The sequence below is a fragment of the Macaca fascicularis genome, chromosome 1 (genome assembly GCF_037993035.2).
Source record: "Macaca fascicularis isolate 582-1 chromosome 1, T2T-MFA8v1.1".
NCBI classification, from domain to species: Eukaryota; Metazoa; Chordata; class Mammalia; order Primates; family Cercopithecidae; genus Macaca; species Macaca fascicularis.
Genome location: NC_088375.1, coordinates 183,790,569 through 183,815,609, shown reverse-complemented (window position 1 = coordinate 183,815,609; position 25,041 = coordinate 183,790,569). Strand labels below are relative to the sequence as shown.

General features: G+C 40.2%; 1 protein-coding gene across 5 annotated transcripts in view; it reads right to left on the bottom strand.

The window, feature by feature from the left end:
• The window catches only part of FAF1 (Fas associated factor 1), a 512,111-nt gene that overhangs the window by 477,958 nt on the left and 9,112 nt on the right, over positions 1 to 25,041 (bottom strand). The window contains exon 2 of one of the 5 annotated variants that reach the window (XM_015436105.3): positions 8,999 to 9,036. The exons of the other annotated variants lie outside the window; for them this stretch is intronic. Coding sequence (XP_015291591.1) covers positions 8,999 to 9,031 — 33 coding nt within the window. The 5' untranslated portion in view covers positions 9,032 to 9,036. The remainder of the gene's footprint in view (positions 1 to 8,998; positions 9,037 to 25,041) is intronic. 5 annotated transcript variants of the gene reach the window in all.

Sequence of the window (25,041 nt, the reverse complement as noted above, 5' to 3'; positions counted from 1 at the left end):
TGATGAAACCCTGTCTCTCCAAAAAATACAAAAATTAGCTGGGTGTGGTGGTGGGCGCCTGTAATCGCAGCTACTCCGGAGGCTGAGGAAGGTGAATTACTTGAACTCAGGAGGCAAAGGTTGCAGTGAGCTGAGATCGTGCCACTGCACTCTAGCCTGGGTGACAAGAATGAAACTCCATCTCAAAAAACAAAATGAAACAAACAAAACAGATACATAGACCAACAGAACAGACAACCCTGAAATTAAAAATATTAATAAATCCACATATTTTTAGCCAACTGATATTCGGCAAAAGTACTAAGAATACACATTGGGAAAACAGTCTCTTCAATAAATCGTGCTGAGAAAAATGGATGACCATATGCAGGGGAATGAAACTAGACCCCTATCTATCACTATATACAAAAATTAACTCAAAATGGATTAAAGACTTAAACGTAAGACTCAAAACTATAAAACTGCTGGGTGAAAACACGTCAGGACAAAAACACATCAGGACAAAAACGCAGACAACAAAAACAGACAAATGGGACTGTACTAAACTAGAAGGCTTCTCCACGGCAAAAGAAACAATCAACACAGTTAACAGACAACCTGTAGATAGGAAAATACTTACAAATCATTTGACTAACAAAGAACTAACAACCAGAATATACAAGGAATTCAAACAACTCAGCAGCAAAAAAAAAAAAAAAAAAAATCCCATTACTACAAAGTAGGTGAAGTATCTGAACAGACATTTCTCAAAAGAAGACACAGAAATGGCCACCAACAAATATTATCTCACCCCAGTCAGAATGGCTATTATCAAAGACAAAAAATAACAAATCCTGGCAAGGATGCAGAAAAAAAGGAACTCATACACTGTTGGTGGGAATATAAATTAGTATAGTCAGTATAAAAAGCAGTGTCGCGCTTTCTCAAAAAACTAAAAATAGAACTACTATATGATACAGCAATCTCATTACTGGTTATTTATAGAAAGGAAAGGAAATCAACATCAAAAGGATACCTGCACCCCCATGTTTATTCCAACACTATTCATAATAGCCCAGATACGGAGTCAGCCTAAATGTCCATCAACAGGCAAATGGATAAATAAAAAAGTGGTTTATATACACAATGGAATACTATTCCTCCATGAAAAAGAATGGAATTGGGCCAGGTGTAGTGTGCCTCATGCATGTAATCCCAGTGATTTGGGAGGCTGATGCAGGAGGGTCGCTTAAGGCCAGGAGTTGAAGACCAGCTTGGGTAATATAACAAGACCCTATGTCTACAGAAAGTAAAACAAGTTAGCCAGGTGTGGTGACACATGCGTGTAATCCCAGTTACTCAGGAGACTGAAGGGGGAGGATTGCTTAAGCCCCAGAGTTTAACATTACTGAGAGCTACGATCATACCACTACACTCCAGCCTGGGCAACAGAAAGATCCTGTCTCTAAACATAAACAAACAAACAAACAAACTACAAAGAAAAAGAATGAAATCCTATCACTTGCAGCAACATGGATAAGCCTGCAGGATAGTATGTTAAACTAAGTAAGGCACAGAAAGATAAATACATGCTCTCAGTCATATGTAGAAGCTAAAAAGAATTCTGAGCTCACGGAATTAGAGTATAGAATTGGAAATATTAGAGACTGGGAAGGGCAGTGAGAAGGGGTGAATGGGGAGAACCTGGTTAACAGATATGAAATTACAGCTAGATAGGAGGAATGAGTTCTGGTGTTCTACAGCGCTGTAGGGTGACACGGTTAACTATAATTTATTGTATATTTTCAAAAAGATAAAAAAGCAGACTTTAAACGTTCCCAACAAAAAGGAAAAAAAAAGTTTAAGGTGAAGGACATGCTAATTATCCTGATTTGATCACCACACATTGCATATTCTTATGAAAAGATCACTTTGTATCACATAAGTATATACAATTATTACATGTAAACTAAAAATACAAGGGAAAAAGTTACCGTACGATCCAGTAACTGCACTTGTGGTTATATGCCCAAAAGACTTTAAGGAAGCAAGGACTCAAAACATATTTATACACCCATGTTCATAGTACCATTGTTAACAACATCCAAAATGTATAAACAACTCAAATGTCCATCCATAAATGAAGAAAATGTAGTATGTTCACGCAACAGAGTATTGTTGCTCCTTAAAAAGACAAGAAATTCTGACATACGCTATAAAATGGATGTACCTTAAAAATACTATGTTAAGTGAAACAAGCCAGACATAAAAGGACAAACACTAAATAATTCCACGTCTATAAGTACTCAAACTCACAGAGGCAGAAAGGGGAATGGGGAGTTAATGTTTAGAAGCAGAAAGGGGAATGGGGAGTTAATGTTTAATCAATAAGAGTTTAGGGGAAGATGAAAAAGTTCTAGAGATGAGTGGTGGTGATGCTACATAATAATGTGAAGGTACTTAATACCACTGAACTGTTATGTTTAAAACAGCTAAAAAGGTAAATTTTATGTTATATATATTTTACCAGAATTTTTTTGTTTTAAAGCTTACTGTATGGGGGTAAAGTATGGTGGCTCACACCTGTAATCCCAGCACTTTGGGAGGCCGAAGCGGGTGGATCACTTGAGGTCAGGAGTTCAAGACCAGCCTAGTCAACATATTGAAACTCCGTCTCTACTAAAATGACCAAAAATTAGTTGGGCACGGTGGCACGTGCCTGTAGTCCCAACTATTTGGGAGGCTGAGGTTGCAGTGAGCCAAGATGGCACCACTGCAGTCCAGCCTGGGTGGCAGAGAGAGACCCTGTCTCCAAAAAACAATTAAACAAATAAAATAAAATAAAATAAAATTAAAGCTTACTGTGTAGTTTCACATACATAACGTTTTAAAACTTGCAAAACTAACATATATGTAATGTCAGAAGTCAATCTACTAGGTTATCCTGAAAGGTGAGAGATAACTGAATGGAAGAAGGAAGCTTCTGGAACTCTGATTATATTCTGCTTCTTTTTTTTCTTTTTGTTTAAACATAAATTTTTTTTCTCACAATTCTGAGATGATAAATCCAAGATCAAGGTGTCAGCAGTTTGGATGTCTTCTGAGGCCTCTCTCCTTGGCTTGCTGATGGCTATCTCCTCCCTGTGTCTTCACATTGTTCTTCCCTGCGTCTCTATGTGCCCTAATCTCCTCTTTTTCTTTTTTCTACTCTTGTCACATATTGTTCTTTTAACCAAAGTGTTGTTTATATGGATGCGTTCATGTTGTGCAAATTCAAACTATACTCTTAGGATTTTTGTTCTTTGCTATCTGAATATTACACCCTCATAAAGTTTAGAGTTTTCACTTGCTTTAGTTAATGACAGACTGTGATTCTGCTGAGGTGAGGATCTGGATGTTCACAGCCAGACTGGTTTTCAGGAACAAGTCACCTGCCTGGTAAGTGAGCCCTGCTTAAGAGTCCAACATCCATGCTATAGTGCACTTATACTGCACGCTGTCTGTCTTTGGCACACAGACTACAACTTTTCTGAAATGGCAAAAATATTAGTTCTATTTCAAAAGTGGCCTCAAAATGAAAGTCAACTTCTACTATAAATAATAGAATAGAAAATGAAGGGCCGGGTGCGGTGGCTCGGCCGGGCGCGGTGGCTCAAGCCTGTAATCCCAGCACTTTGGGAGGCCGAGACGGGCGGATCATGAGGTCAGGAGATCGAGACCATCCTGGCTGACACGGTGAAACCCCGTCTCTACTAAAAAATACAAAAAACTAGCCGGGCGCGGTGGCGGGCGCCTGTAGTCCCAACTACTCGGGAGGCTGAGGCAGGAGAATGGCGTGAACCCGGGAGGCGGAGCTTGCAGTGAGCTGAGATCCGGCCACTGCACTCCAGCCTGGGCGGCAGAGCGAGACTCCGTCTCAAAAAAAAAAAAAAAAAAAAAAGAATAGAAAATGAAGGTCTAAGAAAGTAATATGAAAGTCTCTTGAGTATATGGAGAAAAGAATATCAAGAATCTACATCTTTGTTTAAAAGATTCATTCTACATGTCAAAGCATTTCCAAAGGCCAGCTGCTTTTAGTCTGTGACGTTAACTCTTTAGAATAAAAGTATCACACTTAAAAGAAAATAAGTGTTCTGTATTTAAAAACTGAGGAAGGCGGCCAGGCACGGTGGCTCGCGCCTGTAATTCCAGCACTTTGGGAGACCAAAGCAGACCAATCACAAGGTCAAGAGTTCTAGACCAGCCTGGCCAACACAGCGAAACCCCATCTCTACTAAAAATACAAAAAATTAGCCGAGTGTGGTGGTGGGCGCCTGTAATCCCAGCTACTCGGGAGGCTGAGGCAGGAGAATAGCTTGAACCCAGGAGGCGGAGGTTGCAGTGAACTGAAATCATGCCATTGGACTCTAGCCCAGGCAACAGTGCGAGACTCCATCTCAAAAAAAAAACTGAGGAAGGCTGGCCAGGCGCAGTGGCACATGCCTGTAATCCCAGCACTTTGAGAGGTCAAGCCGAGCTCAGGGATTCGAGACCAGCCTGGCCAACATGGTGAAACCCCCATCTCTATTAAACATACAAAGAAATACCCAGGCATGGTGGTGTACATCTGTGGTCCCAGCTGCATGGGAGGCAGAGGTGGGAGGACTGCTTGAACTCAGGAGGCACGGGTTGCTGTGAGCCGAGACTGCATCACCGTACCCCAGTCTGGGTGACACAGCGAGACACAGTCTCAAAAAAAATAAATAACTGGAAAAGCTAGCAAAATTATTCTTTTTTTAATCAAAATAAAAAATGTTTTGAATTATTAGGAAATGATGTGTTTAATAATACTCTCAAAGGATATCCAACAATATTTAATAGAGTTTTATTAACAGAATTAAAACAGGAAGTTCTTTGATCATTCACACAATTTATACATAGGAAAGCAGAAGGAGTGGGCTCCAAAAACAGTGCTATTTAAGTTCTAAATCGAGTACTAGTATATAAATTTTATCCTGGATAGTTTTAAAAAAATGATACTTGAGCAAGAATTATGCATGTTTTATGAATATATGTGAACCAAAAGATCTTTGGTTGATAAAATTGTATTCAGATCCCTTCAAAAACAGAAAAATTTCAGTAAATTTTACACACTGTTTATACTATATCTTTTGGTAACAAAAACTAGAGAACAGATTCATTATAAGAGCTTACATTATCTTTTCTATCCACAAGAGGGAGCAAACATTTAACACATCTTGGGAATTTCATTTCACACTAGCTTTCACACAAGACTTTCAGGAAATAATAAAACTGCCAAAAATATTCATTGAATGTCTCTATCATGTGCCAGGCCTAGTGCTAGGTTCTGGAAATACAGTGGGTAAAAGATTTGGCTCCTGCCCTCACGATTCACAATTATTCAGATAACAAAGTACATCTAAAGATTTATAAGATTCTTTAAATGGACGCAAACCATACTTAGCTTTTTTATTATTATTATAAATCATAATTTATAAGTATTCTGTCTTACCAGAAGCTATAAATATGATGTAACGCTATACAAATTATCAGTAATTTGTAGTCTACAACTCTTAAAAAGCAAATAACACATATTAGGCAATTTATCGCATAAACAATTAACAGTAAGCACCAAGATGCAAATACCTTCTTTTTTCCAAGTAGACTCCAATGACCTATGCCACTCATTTTTTTCATTTTTCATTTGCTTAACCAAAATGTTAGCAAATTAGCATTTATTTAGGGGAATCTGGGGCTGTAGTTAACAAAGCATTTCAAGAGAGGGATATCTTTGAAATGTACTGATAAGTAGTAAAATCATAATGCCAACATGGGAAATTCTCAATTACAGCCTATTAATGACATTCTAATACATCTTGGTTATTTTGTTTTAAAGAAGAATGGATTCCAAAAGGGCATAATGAGCTAAGCAGGTGACCTCAGGAGAGTTCTTCCAAGTAGGTGTGTTTATACAGAAGCAAAGCTTAGGGTACAGTACTATTCAGGAAGGTATATTGGCAGGAAACAATGTGTAGTGGAAAAAAAAAACTCTGACTCAAAGCACAACTAGCTTCAAATGCAGCTTTACCATTTAACTAGTCCTGTGACTTTACCATTTAACTAGTCCTGAGACTCTCTGAGTCTCAGTGTTCTCATTCATACAATGGTAATAACAAATCTTGCAAAGCTGCTGTAAGGACTAATAATAATGCAGGTAAAGCATCAAATAGCCCAATGTTACAATGAGAAAACTAAAGAAGGCAACATAACTAGGGTTAGAAATCAGAAAAACTGTGGGCCAGAACGTCTTTATTTCTAGTAAAACTCCTTAAATTGAAGTCTACTTGGTCTAACATTAATTAATCACAGCAGCTTTGTTATGATTAGTGTCTACATGATACATTTTGTCCATCCTTTTATTTACAACCTAGAGAAGCATCTTTATATTCCAGATGCTTCTCTTATACACAATATAGATCAGTATTTAATTTTCATCCAACCTGACAGTCTCTACCTTTTGATAACTATCTACCCTATTTACATTTAATGTAATTACTGATATGGCAGTAGTTTACTGTAAGTTTACTATCTGGGTTCTTCGTTTACTATCGTGGTTCTTTTATTTTGTTTCCACAATCTGTCCCAATTGTTTTTCTTCAGTTATACTTTCTTATCTGCATTCTTTAGGGTTAAGCATATGTATGAGTTGGTTCACGCTGCTGATAAAGACACACCTAAAACTGGGAACAAAAAGAGGTTTAATTGGACTTACACTTCCACATAGCTGGGGAAGCCTCAGAATCACAACAGGAGGCGAAAGGCACTTCTTACATGGTGGCAGTGAGAGAAAAATGAGGAAGAAGCAAAAACTGAAACCCCTGAATAAACCTATCAGATCTCACGAGACTTACTCACTATCACAAGAATAGCAGGTGGTTGGGCGCAGTGGCTCACGCCTGTAATCCCAACACTTTGGGAGGCTGAGGCAGGTGGATCACAAGGTCAAGAGGTAGAGACCATCCTGACTAACACGGTGAAACCCCATCTCTGCTAAAAATACACACACACACAAAATTAGCTGGGCATAGAGGCAGGCACCTGTAGTCCTAGCTCCTGGGGAGGCTGAGGCTGGAGAATGGTGTGAACCAGGGAGGCAGAGCTTGCAGTAAGCCAAGATTGCACCACTGCACTCCAGCCTGGGTGACAGAGCAAGACTCCGTCTCAAAATAAATAACTAAATAAAAATAAAATAATAATAATAATAGCATGTGAAAGACTGGCCCCCATGATTCCATTACCTCCCCACTGGGTCCCTCCCACAACACGCGGCAATTCTGGGAGATGAAAATTCGAGTTGAGATTTGGGTGGGGACACAGCCAAACCATATCATTCCGCCCACGGCCCCTTCAAATCTCATGTCCTCACATTTAAAAACCAATCATGTCTTCCCAACAGTCCCCCAAAGTCGTAACTCATTTCAGCATTAACCCAAAAGTCCATAGTCCAAAGTCTCATCTGAGACAAGGCAAGTCCCTTCCACCTATAAGCCTCTAAAATAAAAAGCAAGCTAGTTACTTCCTAGATACAATGAGGGTACAAGGTATTGGGTAAACACAGCCATTCTACATGGGAGAAATTGGCCAAAACAAAGGGGTTACAGGGCCCATTCAAGATCGAAATACAGCGGGGCAGTTAAATTTTAAAGCTCCAAAATGATCTCCTTTGACTCCAGGTCTCACATTCAGGTCACATTGATCTAAAAGGTGGTTTCCCACGGTCTTGGGCAGCTCCGCCCCTGTGGCTTTGCAGGATACAGCCTCCCTCCTGGATGCTTTCACAGGCTGGCACTAAGTATGTGGAGCTTTTCCAGGCACAGGGTGCAAGCTGTCAGTGGATCTGCCATTCTGGGATCTGGAGGATGGTGGCCCTCTTCTCACAGCTCCACTAGGCAGTGCCCTAGCAGGGACTCTGTGTGGGAGCTCCAACCCCACATTTCCCTTCCACACTGTTCTAGCAGAGGTTCTCCAAGAAAGCCCCACCCCTGCAGCAAACTTCTTTCAGGGCATCCAGGCATTTCCATACATCTTCTGAAATCTAGGCGGAGGTTCTTAAACCTCAATTCTTGACTTCTGTGCACCTGCAGTCTCAACACCACGTGAAAGCTGCCAAGGCTTTGGGCTTCTACCCTCTGAAGCCACAGCCCAAGCTCTATGTTGGCCCCTTTCAGCCATGGCCGGAGTGGCTGGAACACAGGGCACCAAGTTCCTAGGATGCACTCAGTACACCTGGGCCCGGCCCACAAAACCACTTTTCCTCCTGGACCTCCGTGCCTGTGATGGGAGGGGCTGCCATGAAAGTCTCTGACGTGACCTGGAGACATTTTCCCCATGTAACATTAGGGTCCTTGCTACTTATGCAAATTTCTACAGCCAACTTGAATTTCTCCTCAAAAAATGGGTCTTTTCTACCGCATCAGGCTGCAAATTTTCTGAACTTTTATGCTCTTTTTTCCTTTTAAAATGGAATGCTTTTAACAGCACCCAAGTCACCTTTTGAATGCTTTGCTGCTTAGAAATGTTTTCCGCCAGATACCCTAAATCATCTCTCTCAAGTTCAAAGTTCCACAAGTCTTTAGGGCGGGGCAAAATGCCGCCAATCTCTTTGCTTAAAACATAACAAGAGTCACCTTTGCTCCAGTTCCCAGCAAGTTCCTCATCTCCATCTGAGACCACCTCAGCCTGGACCTTATTGTTCATATCACTAATAGTATTTTTGTCAAAGTCATTCGACAAGTCTCTAGGAGGTTCCAAACCTTCCCACATTTTCCTGTCTTCTGAGCCCTCCAAACTGTTTCAATGTCTGCCTGTTACCCAGTTCCAACGTCGCATCAAAATTCTCCAGTATCTTTCTGGCAACGCCCCACTGTACTGGTACCAATTTACTGTATTAGTTTGTTTTCATGCTGCTGATAAAGACATACCCAAAACTGGGAACAAAAAGAGGTTTAATTGGACTTACAGTTCCACATGGCTGGGGAGGCCTCAGAATCATTGAGCCTGCGGGTGCACAGAAGTTAGAATCATGACAGAAGTCTTACATGGCAGCGGGAAGAGAAAAATGAGAAAGAAGCAAAAGCAGAAACCCCTGATAAACCCATCAGATCTCGCGAGACTTATTCACTATCACAAGAATAGCGAGGGAAAGACCAGGCCCCATGATTCATTTACCTCCCCCTGGGCCCCTCCCACAACACGGGAGAATTCTGGGAGATAAAATTCAAGTTGAGATTTAGGTGGGGACACAGCCAAACCATATCAGCATATTTTTAGTATCTATTTTATCTCTTCTATTAGCTTTTTAACTATATTTCTTCTCTTTATTAGTGGTTGTTCTCAGAATTACAACATCCATCCAGAACTTATCAGTATACCTTAATATTACTGCACCCCATGTAATGTAAGAACCTTGCAATACTTCTTTCCTGATACTGTTGTCACATATTTTACTTCTACGTAATTTTTTAAATACTTACCCATATATATGCAATTTTCAGTGTTCGTCATGTCTTCCGTAGATGCATATTTCCATCTGATACCATTCCTCTACAATCTAAAGAAATTTCTTTATAATTTCTTATAATATGCAGATCTGTGGGCAACATATCTTCCCATATTTTATCATATAACACTGTCTCGGCCAGGTATGGTGGCTCATGCCTATAATTCCAGCACTTTGGGAGGCCAAGGCAGGAGGATCACTTGAGCCCAGAAGTTCGAGACCAGCCTGGGCAACAAAATGAGACCCTGTCTCTACAAAAAAATTTAAAAATTAGCCAAGCATGGTGGTACACACCTGTGGTCCCAGCTATACAAGAGGCTGAGACAGAAGGATCACATGAGCCCAGGAAATCAAGGCTGCAATGAGCCATGTTCATACCACTGCACTCCAGCCTAGGTGACACAGTGAGTTTCAAAAATAATAATAAATAAGTAACTGAAAAAAAAATTTTAAAGCCTTCACTTTTGGTTTTGAAGGATAATTTTGATGAATATAAAATTCTAGCTGATATTTTTTTCTTTCAACACTTTAAAGATATTATTCCATTATCCTCTGGATTCCACTGTTTCTGACTAGACGTTAGCTATGACTCTTGTCATTGTTCTATTTATGAATGTTTTTCCCTCTCCTCTGGATGTTTTTAAGATTTTATCTTTGGTTTTTAGCAGTTTGATTATTATGTGCCTACAAGTGATTTTCTTTGTATTAAACCTACTTGGTATTCACTAAGCTTCTTCAATCTGTAAATTTATGTCTTACACCAACTAACCACAAAGGTACTGAAAAATGTAGCAATAAGACCCATATAACCAACAAGAAATCTTTGAGAATTGTTTTAAATAGGAGAAACGCTAGAATTTCAAAAGGAGAGAAAAACAAAAATTAAGATAACTAGAAACTTTGTATGCTGCCATCAATTAATGCCAAAATTTTATAATTAATAAAGATGTTGGCCTATACATTTTTTTCTAGGAAGGATGATCATTACAAATCACCATGAATTCATTATTAATAATTCATGCCAAAATATTTTTCGATAAATAACTTGACTAGCATGTCAAGAATATAACATATATTTCCCAGGCTGGTCTCAAACTCCTGCCTCAGCCTCCCAAAGTGCTGGGATTACAGGCATGAGTCACCACTCCCGGCCTGATTTACTTTTTTTTTTTTTTTTTTTTGAGATGGAGTCTCACTCTGTAACCCAGACTAGAGTGCAGTAGCAGGGTATCAGCTCACTGCAACCTCCGCCTCCCAGGTTCAAGCAATTCTCATGCCTCAGCCTCCCAAGTAGTTGGGATTACAGGCACCCACCACCACGCCCCCAGCTAATTTTTGTATTTTTACTAGAGATGGGGGGTTTCACCACGTTGGCCAGGCTGACTCGAACTCCTGACCTCAAGTGATCTTCCTGCCTCAGCCTCCCAAAGTGCTGGGATTATGGGCATGAGCCACCACGCCCAGCCTGATTTACTCTTAAAGCTACATTTTAATAAGTACTGACATCCTGAGATTTGCCAGGCAACGTACTAGGTACTAGTAACACAGAGATGAACATGACACAGTCCCAAATCTCAGGGCACTCAGTGTTAACTAACAAACTAATGTTCACTTACATATGCAAATGACACAAAGCTAAAACAGCTACATCCTGATGACAAAATCAAGATACAAAGACCCAATCATATCTTTTCCTTCTTATTTCAACAAGCTCAAAACTAACTAGTTCAGTTCAATTTAATATTCAGTGAGAACATACTATATGCCAGGAAGCATGCTAGGCACCAGAAATTGCAAAACAAATAAGATATAGTTCCTGGCTGTAAAGAACTCACAAATTAATAAGAAAGACAAACAGATATTTACAAAGTAATGTGATAGTTATAATGACAGATAGATATATAGGAATGAGAAATACATATGGGTATTGCAGATTTATTTTTTTAAAAAAGAAGAAGAATGAGAAATAGGAGGGAGTAAGTAACTGTCAGAGAAGACTTCACAGAAGATAATAATGCCTACACACAAGTGTGCGAAGACAGAATCAGGCAAAACTGACAGGAGAACTGACAAAAGCAGAGACACACAATGACATAAGTTCAAGAAAATTACAAGCATCAAAGTATTACTACAGCACAAGGCATAGGGTATAGAAGGCCAAATCACAAGGAGCTTTGTTAGCCTGCCGGTGAACTTGACCCTCATTCTATGTAAGCAATTTAATTTGGAATTCAAAGGAGGACAGAAATGAGGCTGCTGTTTTTGGACTTAGTAGCATATATTTAATGGATAGTGAAAACCAAAGAAAGGATGATTATTTGGAAACCATATCAGATGAGGTAGAGTGGAAAGGAAAACGGGACAGGACAGACTCTAATGTACATTAATGCTGAAGAGAAATATGAGGGGAAGAGGGAGTCAGTCGAAACAGATGCAGAAGCCAAAGGAAATGTAGGAGAAAACCGATGGAGCAAATTCCTACAGAGATGATTTAAGAGCAGGTAGAAAGATTCAAGTTGGCAAAGTTCTTCACTGAGCTAGAGAAATTCAAATGATTGAGTTTAAGACAAGGGAGGTATGCCTTACTCAGGTGGGATATTTATGTTACCACCCACCAATATGTGTCAAAATTGTAAGGTATTAGTATCACACATTGTACATTAATAGTAATACAATGTGCACAACTAGGGGAAAGTCCATTCTACTGTATTCCAAATCTCTTTTGGAATATTGTATTCACTCTTGATCTCTTCTTTTGAAGTGTTTCATTGACAGACAAGCACATCCAGAGAGGAGCTAAGTAATAAGAGTGGTAGAAAGAACTGAAAAATTAGGACTCAGATAAGAGTTAATGCTAACATAGTTGCCTTCACATGGGGCGGTGGGCACAGATTCTGTACAGGTCTAGAGTAAATCAGTAAGTTACAAAGAGGTAAAATTTTTTTAGCTGCCTTACAAAGTAGTGATCCCCTAATCACCAAAAGTTTTCAAGCAAAAGATGGACATGAGGAAAGATACAGAAGGGATTTCAGCCCTGGGACTTTGTACCACATGATTCTCATGGTTTTACCAACCATATGACAGTTAGTTGTATTCTGCCCTATGACATATCTAATATTATTGGTTTAAAGTACTATATGAATATACCCCATTTTAACCACTGGAACCAAGTTCTATATTCCTTTATTGTTATTCTGCACTATAATTATTTCCAAGGATTTTAAGAACAATGCCCCTATCTTAATTTGTGTATCTCTTCCTCCTCTCCAATCCCTATTCACCTATACCTAGTATAATGCCTGCCACAGAGCAGATATTCAATAAATCTTTGTCAAGTGAGTGAAAATATGAATAAAAACCATGTCAGGTAATACGTATTTCTCTGTATTCCTTACATCCTTGCATCACAAGACATGTGAGGTCATTTAAGTATCTGTTGAATAAATTAATACCTGGTATACCCTCAGTACATACCGATTTAAGCAATAAGAATTAAAGACACTGTTTTTTTATTAGGCACAATTGCTCATACTGACAAAACTCCATGATATACCCATCTCTCTTCTCTGACCACAATGCCAACCATACCACTAAGAATATTCTGAGTAAATGCCTGGTTAGGCAAGCTCAGAACATCCTATTTGACATTACTATAGCAATTGTGGAAAATAATTAACAGCCAGGACTCTGCAGTTTCATACATTTCCCATGGGTAACAAATAGCAACTGCAAGACAGACGTTCCCTGGCCAGGAGGGAGCTCCTTGCCACTACCTTCATACAGGTCTCCTAAAAACTCAGTAGGAACGTATATGAAACTGAGTCCTAGGACCAGCTATGTATGTCACCAGTACCCTTTCATCAAAAGATGGCTCTGTATCCATTATTAACTCAGGGTACCCTCAGGATCCATCCCCTGGAAATGCTACGGCTCTGCTATAAATATACATAATCTGCATAGATTTGCAAATATTTTCTCCCATTCTGTAGGTTGTCTATTTACACTGTTGATAGTTCCTTTTGCTGTGCAGAGGCTCTTTAGTTTAATGATGTCCCACTTGTCAATTTTTGTTTGGGTTGCAATTACTTTTGGGGACTTAACCAAAAATTCTTTGCCAAGGCCAGTATCAAGAAGGATATTTCCTAGGTTTTCTTCTACTAGGATTTTCCTAGTTTGAGGTCTTTCATTTAAATCTTTAATCCACCTTAACTCTCATATATGGTGAAAGGTAAGGGTCTAGTTTCATCCTTCTGCATACAGCTAGTTATCCTAGCACCATTTATTGAATAAGGGGTCCTCTCCTCATTGTTTGTTTTTGTCAGCCTTGTCAAATATCAGCTGTAGAAATGCAACTTTATTTCTGAGTTTTCTATTCTGTTCCATTGGTCTATGTGTCTGTTTTTGTACCAGTACCATGCTGTTTTGGTTACTACAGCCTTAGAGTATACTTTGAAGTTGGGTGGTATAATGCCTCCCACTTCGTTCTTTTTGCTTAGGAATGCTTTGGCTATTTGGGCTCTTTTTTGCTTCCATGTGAATTTTAGAATAGTTTTTTGTAGTTTTGTTTAAAATAATCTTGGTAGTTTGATAGGAATAGCACTGAATGTATAAATTGCTTTGGAGAGTATGGCCATTTTAATGTTATTCATTCTTCCAATGCATAAGCACGGAATGTTTTTTCATTTGTTTCATCTCTGATTTCTTTCAACAGCGTTTTGTAGTTCTCCTTGTAGAGATTGTCATGTCCTTGGTTAACTGTATTCCTAGGTATTCCATATACTTTGTGGCTACTGTAAATGGGATTGCACTCTTGATTTGACTCTAAGCCTGAGCGTTACTGGTGTATAGAAATGCTACTGGATTTTTGTACACTGATTTTATATCCTGAAACCTTGCTAAAATTGTTTAGCAGTTCTAGGGGCTTTTGGCAGAGTCCTTAGGGTTTTCTAGGTATAGTTTGACTTCTTCATTCCCTATTTGAATACCTGCTCTGGCTAGGACTATGTACTATGACCAGTACTATGATGAATAAGAATGGCGAGAGCAGGCATCTTCATCTCATCCCAGTTCTCAAGGGGAATGGTCCCAGCTTTTACTAAGTATGATGTTGGCTGTGGGTTTGTCATAGATGGTTCTTATTACTTTGAGTTATGGTCCTTCCATGCCTAGTCTGTGGAGGGTTTTTATCATGAAAGGATGTTAGATTTTATTGAAAGCTTTTTCTGCATCTATTGAGATGATCATATGGTTTTTGCTTTTAATTCTGTTTACGTGGTGAATCACATTTATTGAAGGTCATTTTGAAGTAAATTCTAGATATATCATTTCACCCGTAAGTATTACAGTATGTCTCTACAAGTACTTTTTTATTTTCTTGGTTTTTTCTTTAAGACAAAGTCTCACTCTGTCACCCAGGCTGGAGTGCGGCGGCATGATCTCGGCCCACTGCAACCACTGCCTCATGGGTTCAAGTGATTCTCATGCCTCAGCCTCCCGAGAAGCTGGGACCTCAGGCACGTACCACCACTCCTGGCTAATTTTTGTATTTTTTTGTAGAGATGGGGTTTCACCATGTTGCCTAGGCTGGTCTCAAACTCCCGAGCTCAAGCAATCTGCCTACTTCAGCATCCCAAAGTGCTGGGATTACAGGCGTGGAGCCACCATCCCCAGCCACAGGACTCCTTTTCTTAAAATCCAGTAAGGACATTACCAGATTTAAAAATATACATATATTTCATATTATCCAATATCTATCCAGTCAGCGTTGGCAGAGTATTTTTACTATATTATTCCAAAGTAATTAGTAAGCATTATTTCACTCTTCTAAAATACAATTTTGTTTAAAACAAAGTTCACATGTATCAACTTTCGCCACTATACCATTATGTTTTTGTTGTTCATTTGTTTTGTAGAGATGGGGGTCTCAATATGTTGTCTAAGCTGTTATCAAACACCTGGTCTCAAGCAATTCTGCCTCTGCCTCCCAAAGTGCTGGGATTATAGGCATGAGCCAACGTGCCTGGTCTACACCATTATTTTTGTTTCAAGTTCTACTACTAGGACATTGGGAATATACCCAAAACTGACAGTACTCCCAGAAAAATTAAGCAAATCACTTTGCATTGATATAGATTTATACTAACATAATTATTTACAGGCACTGTCAGTACTTTCAAGAAAGAATTTTAAAAATGAAAGTAACGTACAGGCACTGATGAATGTAAAAGTGACGTAAAAATACCAGTAACTACATAATCTCAGTAGCAACCATTGTCACACATAACTTCAAGATAAGCAGTCAATAAGCTCTCATTTTTGGGGAAGATTTTGTTTTTCCATCTCTCTATTATCCTTGGTCAATCCAGGGACACCAGAAAAACTACATTGTCCTCTCTTTTTGCGTGCCATAAAGCTACAATAGGATAAAGGAATTTTAAAAATCATCTTTAAAGAATAAAGCTAAAGAAGGAATCAAAAAATACCTGGATGCAGTTTGGGTTTTTCTTTTTAAAGACAGAGTCTCACTCTGTCACTCAGGCTAGAGTGCAGTGGCACAATCTTGACTCACTGCAACCTCCATCTCCCAGCCTCAAGCAATCCTCTCATCTCAGTTTCCTCAGTAGCTGGGACTACAGGTGCGCGCTGCCACACTCAACTTTTTTTTTTTTTTTTTTTTTTTGGAGACACAGGGCTCACGCTCACTCTGTCACCCAGGCTGGAGTGCAGTGGTGTGATCTCAGCTGACTGCAACCTCCACCTCCTGGATTCAAGTGATTCTCGTGTTTCAGCCTCCGGAGTAGCTGAGACTACAAGTGCCAGCCACCACGCCCAGCTAATTTTTGTATTTTCTTTTTTTTTTTTTGGTAGAGACAGGGTTTCACCATGTTGGCCAGGCTGGTCCTGATCTCAAGTGATCCACCCACCTCAGCCTCCCAAAGCGTTGAGATTACAAGCATGAGCCACTATGCCAGGTCTCAGCTAATTTTTCAGGTTTTTTGTAGAGACAAGATCTCACTATATTGCCCAGGCAATACTGAACTCCTGGGCTCATTCGATCCTCCCACTTTGGCCTCCAAAGTGCTGGGATTATAGGCATGAGCCACTGAGCCCAGTTTGGATGCATTTGGATTTGCTCTAAAAAAGACAATGTGGTAAAGTTCAGTACTTATTAAATTCTTCCACAACTGTGGGCATAACGACAGAAGGGAAATACGTTCCCTCATTGGAGGAAAACATGTTTCCCCATTGGGCCCAAAGAGAAGCAAGCTACCTTCTTACAATGTCTTTGAAATCTCATTTTCTATTTAAAATTCATGTAAATTTTATATATACTTTGTGAAAATGATTTTTAATATTTCTTAAAACCATTTTTTTTTTATTATTCCAGTAAATTGCTGTTGAGTACTGCCTAGCATACCCATTTGAGCAAATGTGGATATACAAGATCATACATACATTTTACTTTGTAGTCGAACAAATCTGAGTTCCAATCCCACCCTTGTTACTATCTGTCATTAGATACTTACTCAACCTCTTTACCCCTCCATATTCTCCATCTTTATATAGAAATAATAACAATGGCTATTACAAATTAGATGGCATATAACAATTAGATGAGACAATGCAAATGAAACAGTTATCACAGAGCCCAATAGAAAGAAAACATTGAGGCCAGATGCGGTGACCCACGCCTGTAATGCCAATACTTTGAGTGGCCGAAGTGGGCAGATCACTTCAGCCCAGGAGTTTGAGACCAGCCTGGGCCATATAGTGAAACTCCATCTCTACAAAAAGTGTATATATATGTACACACAAATTAGCCAGGTGTAGTAAGCCGTGATGGTGCCACTGCACCACATCACATGTGAACTCTGTTGTAAACTACACTGTATTTTAAGGAAGGGGAGGGGAGGGAAAGGGAAGAGAAGGGAAGGAAACGTTCAATAAACGTTAGTTGTAGTTATTATAATTACTACCTCTAAGATCAATATGCAAAATGAGGGATTACCTACCTTGCAGGGTGGTAACAACTACAAAAAAGCTAAGAATCCACCCTACTTACTGGCAAGCTAACAACCTGTCCTGTTACAATTTCATGGATATTGGAGGAAGATACAGGACTCCTAAGACAAGCACTTTATTCCTCACAACAATAACAGCAGCCAGAGTTTTAGCTTTTTTTTTTTTTTTTTTAACAGAGTATCAGCAATTTTTACACCAATTCCCAAGGCCAATTTTCCATAGGGTGACACAGAGTGGGCCATACACCGTGGATTGCATTACAGGAGAGGAACCCTGAGCTTAGGGAATGTGAATCTTTTATAATGGACTGTAAGCATACCTGTCCTTTGCTGTGGAGGGAGAAAGCATCTTTACCTTCAGAGTGTAAGCAACGAGCCCTTTGGGGAAACACTATCTAGGCTGGTAGCAATATAACATCCTTGAGAAGAAAACCTAGAAGAATCAGTACCCTATTCATAAGATGTGCAGAAACATAAGACATAGAGAATTGTGTCCCAACAACATCCACTCCTCATTTCTAACCATCTTGGCGGCTGATAATTTTCTCACAAGTATGCCACTATCAGGCACTCTGATTAATCCAACAGACAGAGGGTTGAACTAAATCTAATCAATTGATATCATACATCATTTAATTAAGGCTACTATCATACAAGACTCCAAGCAGCAGGATGAGGTCAATTTTCAGAATTGATTTCAACCATGTTTCTTAGAATCCCACACCCAAATAAGATGAAATCCCATAAGCCATCAGGGTCTACCTCAGAAAGTCAAGTAGCTTTCTGTCTGTATTGACCTTTCCATTTGGCCTAAGGTATTAATCTAGGAACAATAAGATATATTAGTAATTGTACAGACTCTGCCTTGGCTCACAAGAAAAAAGTCCAGGGCAATTTTATCATCCCTAAGAACTCTGGTCAGTGAATTGAGGCTGACCTTAATGCCTTCCAGGGCCAAGGTGTTGTCATTGGTTACTTCAGTTAAAAAGTCAGGAATGAGGCCGGGCGCGGTGGCTCAAGCCTGTAATCCCAGCACTTTGGGAGGCCGAGGCGGGCGGATCACGAGGTCAGGAGATCGAGACCATCCTGGCTGACACGGTGAAACCCCGTCTCTACTAAAAAATACAAAAAACTAGCCGGGCGAGGTGGCGGGCGCCTGTAGTCCCAGCTACTCGGGAGGCTGAGGCAGGAGAATTGCGTGAACCCGGGAGGCGGAGCCTGCAGTGAGCTGAGATCCGGCCACTGCACTCCAGCCTGGGCGGCAGCGCGAGACTCCATCTCAAAAAAAAAAAAAAAAAAAAAAAAGTCAGGAATGAATTTTGCACTGCCTAGTCTAATTGAATGACTCCCCTTAGAGAGATAATTGTTCACAGGGTGTGCCTAAATAACAAATCAGTTATCATTCCAGGAAGCTTCCCCAAGCAAGCAAGGATGGCCTCATTTTAGAGAGATCTCCACAGTTATCTAAAGGCTAAAAGATTTAATGGTGTTTCCTTAAACATTCAAAGGTAGAGGAAGGTCCATGTTTCTAGAAGGGAGATAAGCTAATACCTGGGTTACACAAAAGAAGTACAGTCCCAAGGACACACATGGTACACCGGAAAAGAGAGGGTTGTTTAGAATCACTAGGTCTTTCCAAGGAGAACCTACATCAGCCAAGGAGGCATTGTCAAATTGTGTCCCAGCACAAGGTTCCCACCCCGTTCAGTTCAAAACATTGAGTCTAGTCCTTGTTTTTGAAAGGTCTGAATGATGGCAGTCAGTCCAATCTGTCCCATTTGTCCAGGCCATAATCCAGGTGGCCAAAATCTATCCCACAGAATCCGAGTGAAGTTGATGAGATGGGAGTAAAGAAGTGTTTGCAGGTGTTTTGTATGGAAGGTACATGACCTGGAGCCAACCACTGCTGTTTCCAGTAGACTTCCCAGTAAGTTTACAGGGAATGACAAATCATGATCAGAGCCATGGGGGACGGCAGACCCAGCAGTCAGCTAAACTTAATGTGACAGCAACAGTTTGGAGGAGCTGCACCAGAGTGTTTTCCTTTATGAGGAAGGCTTCAAGGGTGATTCTGAAAGAAAATGAACATTAATGTCCTTCCCTTCTCTAAACCTCCTGGGGTCTAAGGTGGTCCCTCCACCAAGTGTCAGGATTGCTGCTCTCTGTCCATTGCTACAAAATCAGTATGTCCCATTCCAGTAGCTATAACTTTATCTTTTTCCCAGTCATCTTTTACTCACAACACCCAGACCTTTCATCTGGAAATGTCAGGCACAAGAGGGTCAAGGGAATTTGTATAAAACCTACAGAAACCTATTATGGCCCACACTGTCTACCATACAGGGACCCAGCAAGCAGTATACTTAACCAAATAGTGACTATCCTGATGACCTAGAATAATATTAATGCAACAAGAGAATCCAGGTAACTGAACAATAATTATGAATTCCTTAAGCCATCTTTTGGCCTAGCTGCCACATAGAAGATAGATGCCAACCAGGCTGGTCTTGGTTTGTTACTGGGGGGGGGGGGGGGGGAAGAAACATCACGCCTAAATTGGTCAGGGTGGAATCCTGAATTCTCAAAATAGGGCTATATAACCTCCCACCCCTTCCATTTTGATCATTACTCAGGAGTGATCAAGATGAGATGATCCTTTTCTGGGGACAGCTACAAGCAGTGGCAAAATTGGCTTTCTAAGTAAGGTGTGTGAATCAAGGGGAGGTGGAGGATGTAGAATCAGGAATTGTTGAGTCAATTTTTGAAGAAGCTGTTCCAATATTTAATGTTTATCCACATACCAGATGCCTACGAACGGTAGGGAGCATGGAAGCATCAAATACCTTGACAATCAGTTCACTGCTGAGTGGCTTGTACGATAAAAGGTGCACTACTGTTACACTGCAAACAGTCCAGAAAGTCAAAAGCATAACACAGATTGGTTTCCAGGGTTACGATGGTGTGGCCAGAGCCAGCTGATTGGACTAGAACAGCAACATCAAAACCACAAAAAAATGTCAACGGCAGTGAGGCACCACTGATAGGAAGTTGGCTATGAGAGGGAGGTCAAAGGTCCAATGTATTCAACCTGCCAGGAGCAAGGAGCCACATCTCATGCCACCGGCTTCTCTCATCATGTGACAAACGGTTAAACTTTTAGCAAGAGGCACAAGTCTGGCATGTAATGGCTCTGTGTCACAGTCCTTTGCTTTGTGTCCAGTTTATGATGGTTGATATTCATCACATCCAATATAATGAACATGGCTCTGGGCAGTGTACACTCAATCAGAAGCTTGATTCCAGTGGGCTTCATCAGAAGATAGGCCCTTACTAAGGGCATCTAGATGAGTGATCCAGATGGTTTGATCAGCAAGTATAATTTGTTTTCATAGTTCACAGCTTTAACAAAAGCTGTCTTTAACTTGCCAGTCTATAGCTTTCCAAGTGGCAGACCAAAGAGCTAGGCCATTAGCAACAGGCAAAGGTCAGTAGAAATATAACAAGTTTCATCAAGGAGAGTACCAATCAGAGCTATGAGAAAGCCTTGAAAAAAAAAAAGCCTTGAGTTCTGTCCAGAGAACAGAGCAATCACATCCATTATCAGTCTGCATAGCTAGTACAGTGGTTGAACAGCCCTAGAAGTCAAGCAGACACAGTAAGCTTTCAGCTTGACTAAACCATCAGCAAACCAGGAGCAGGTTTAAGGTGAAACCTCTATGAATCAATGACCCCACTGAGCCGATGGCTTTGCTTCAGACAGTAAAGTGGGAATTAAAGTTTCCTCCAGAGGGGCTGAGCCATAAGACATTATACACTCCATCTCTCAGGCAAAGCAAAATTCTAACAACTTTTTTTCTGCCCACATAAGTTAGAAATTTGCCTCCTTTCACACTCAGTGTAGGTACACATACATCTGTAACTCTTGTCTGAAAGGGAACAGAAGATTTTGCCCAACCAGGACACATCTCCCCAGTTGTTACACTGGGGAGGATTTGAGGGTGACCTCCAGATTGGTGAAAAATATCCTCCCCACCCAAAGGAGAGTTGGCAACAACAGGAGGAATGTTCAGGCAGCTGTCTTTGAACCTACGTCCTGGAACTCAGTCTGTAACCACTTCCCCAATATCTTATCATTAACAGGCAATGAAGTAGAGAACCACTTAATTTGGTCAACATGTTTCTACCAATTCCCAAGGACCTCCCTCAAATTCTGTTAACCAACTGATGAAGACACCCTCATCTTTCTTCCAGAATGTCATGTGTCTGCCAACATCCATCCTTGCTGCCAAAACTTAAAAACTAAAGGATCTGAGTTTTATCCTACTAGCAAGCTAACAACTTAGTCTGCCAGTTTCATGGATGCTGGCAGAAGACATTGACTCCCAGGTCAGAGACAATGAACTTTATGATTCACAGCAATATTAGTAGTCAAAGTATCAGCATGTTCTTGTGCTGGTTCTCCAGTCCCATTTCCTATAGGGCAACACAAAATAGGCCACGTGATACCTGCACATGCAGTGGAATGCAATACAGAAGAGGAACTCACAGCCTAAAGAATCCAAATCTTTTATAGGGGGAAGTATGTCTACCTCCATTCACCCAAGAGGGAGACATTATCTCTGCCTTTCAAGGCTGATCAGAGTACAAAAATCTTTGGAAAGATAGAAACAAAGGCATTCAGTGCCTCTGGTGAGAAGATATACAGAAACCATGCATGGAGAACCATATCACTATAACCCAATAAAAGATCACTGTAAAGATTAGATGTTAAGAGCCTAGCATAGTACCTGACATATACAAAATAATCAAAAGCTAGAAGTTAATGTTATTACTCCTTCCCTATTAAAGAAAAGATACATCTAAAATTGATTTTAAAAAACAAATTCAACCACTACTTTCCTTTAGGGAAAAAGAGGATGGGGAGGGCAAAAGAGAAGAAGCTTTCCTCTACTAACACTCTTCTATTATAGCTCAATCATTAAAGAATCCAGGGAGCCAGGACCAACTACAAAGAGAAAAACTAGGTGACTCAAACCCAACCTGAAAGCCATTAAGGTGCACATAATCTGAAAACTCTTCCTTCTTCCTTTACCACAATCTGACATCTCATTCTTCTTATCTCTATTATTCCCCATAACCACAAGTAAATATAAAGCCAGGTGTAATTATTCTGTTAATTTTACCAGACAGCTTTTTGAAATTATCTCAAAAAAATTATCTCACCTTAAGTCAATGACTAGGGATTTAATATGGTGAACAATTTTGACTTGAAAATAAAATGTATGCCTTAAAAACCATTTGAGAGTGAAATTACAATCAGGAAGAGTGAATAAAACAGCAAATTCAGTAGCAGCATTCAATATTTACAAAGTTCTTGGCCTCAAGGCCTATATTTTACCACATCTTATTGAGCCCCTCAATAAAAGCTGAACAAGAGCAGAAGTGTTTTGTACTTCTCTGTATATGCGTCACTTTAAAGTTATAACCCTTGATTTAGTCAAATCTTTATTTTCCCAAGGACAGATTTTATTATTCAAAATCATGCCAATGACAGATATCAAAAATACATAAAAATTTACAATTCTATTCCATTTGCACCATAACAGCCTAAACTAAGAATATTCCTTCAGTAAATAGTCGCTGAGCACCTTTCACTAGATACTGTAGAAACAGATGGTTAAAATCCAGACAGTTGCTCCCCTCTCAGAGCTGACAGTAGGAGAAAGAAACATGTAAATTGATCACTGACAATCTAACATAAGACTCAAAAGAAGAGATATGTACACAATACACAAGAAACTATTAACCCTAACTGGGTACAAGGTATGAATGTTACAAGCAAAAGGTAGGAGGTGGTTTTTGAAAGAGAAATAGAAACTTTCCAAAGGAACATGAAAAGTAAGGATCCAAAAACATGGAGTCATGAAACAGCCTAAGCATCAAGCATCAGTATACTGAAATATTCTCTGTTAGTCCATTCTTGTGTTGCTATAAAAAAAATCTGAGGCTGGGTAATTTATTTAGAAAAGAGGTTTGTTGGCTCATGGTTCTCAAGTTATACAGAAAACACGGTGCCAGCATCTGCTAGCTTCTGGAGAGGGCCTCAGGGAGCTTACAATCATGGTATAAGGCAAAGCAGGAGACAGCCTCTCACAGTCAAGCCAGACTATCACATGGCGAGAGAGGGAGCCAGAGAGAGAGAAAAGGGTGAAGATCTCAGACTCTTATTTATTTTTCTTTTCTTTTTTTTTTTTTTTTTTTTTTTTTTGAGGCAGAGTCTTGCTCTGTTGCCCAGGCTGGACTGCTGTGGCACAATTTCAGCTCACTGCAACCTCTGCCTCCCAGGTTCAAGTGATTCTCATGCCTCAGCCTCCCAAGTAGCTGGGACTACAGGTGCACGCCGCTACGCCTGGTGTATTTTTAGTAGAGGTGGGGTCTCGCCATGTTGGCCAGGCTGGTCTCAAACTCCTGACCTCAAGTGATCCACCCGCCTTGGCCTCCCAAAGTGCTGAGATTACAGGCGTGAGACACCACACTCGGCCCCAGACTCCTAAACAATCAGATCTCACATGAACTAACTGAGCAAGAATTCACTCATCACCATGGGGATGATGCTAAGCCATTTATGAGGGATCCACCCCCATGATCCAATACCTACCTCTAGGACCCACCACCAACTTAGGAGGTCGCATTTCAATGTAAGATTTGGAAGGGACAAACATCCAAACCATATCATAAAACCATTTTGCTAAGTCGTAGAAATGGAACAGTACTTAAGATCACAAAATCAAAGAATCATAGAAATGGATGGAATTTCAAAAGTCGTCTAGCTCAGCAATTCTTAAGTGTAGTCCTTGGATCAGAAGCATTGGCATAACCAGCAAACCTGGTAAAAAATGCAAATTTGCAGACCCTACACCAGACCCACTGAGTCAGAGACTCTGAGGTGGGGATCCAGCAACCTATGGTTTAACAAGCCCTCCAAATTACTCTCATGCAAACTAAAGTTTGAGAACCATTGGTTTAAATCAGGATTCTCCAATAAATACTGTCAACATTTTGAGCCAGAAAATTCTTTACTATCAGTGGATACCTGTGCATTACAGAATGTGTAGCAGCATCCTTTGCTTCTGTGCACTAAATGCCAGTAGCAGCCCAAAGCTGTGACAACCCAAGTGTTTCCAGACATTGCCCAATGTCCCCTGGGGGACAGAAACCACCCTTGGTTGAAAACCACTGATCTAGATCAAGGATCAGCAAACTCTCCTAAAAGGAGCACAGTAAACATTTTAGGCTTTGCAGGACATGCAGTCAACTACTCAACTCTGCTATTAAGGACAAAAATAACCAGAGACAACATGTAAACATACATGCATGACTATATTCCAATAAGACTTTATTTACAAAAAAAGGTGGTGGTTTGGCCCTCGGGCTGTAATCTTCTGACCCCTAATCTAGGTCAGTTATCTGAATTACAATTGA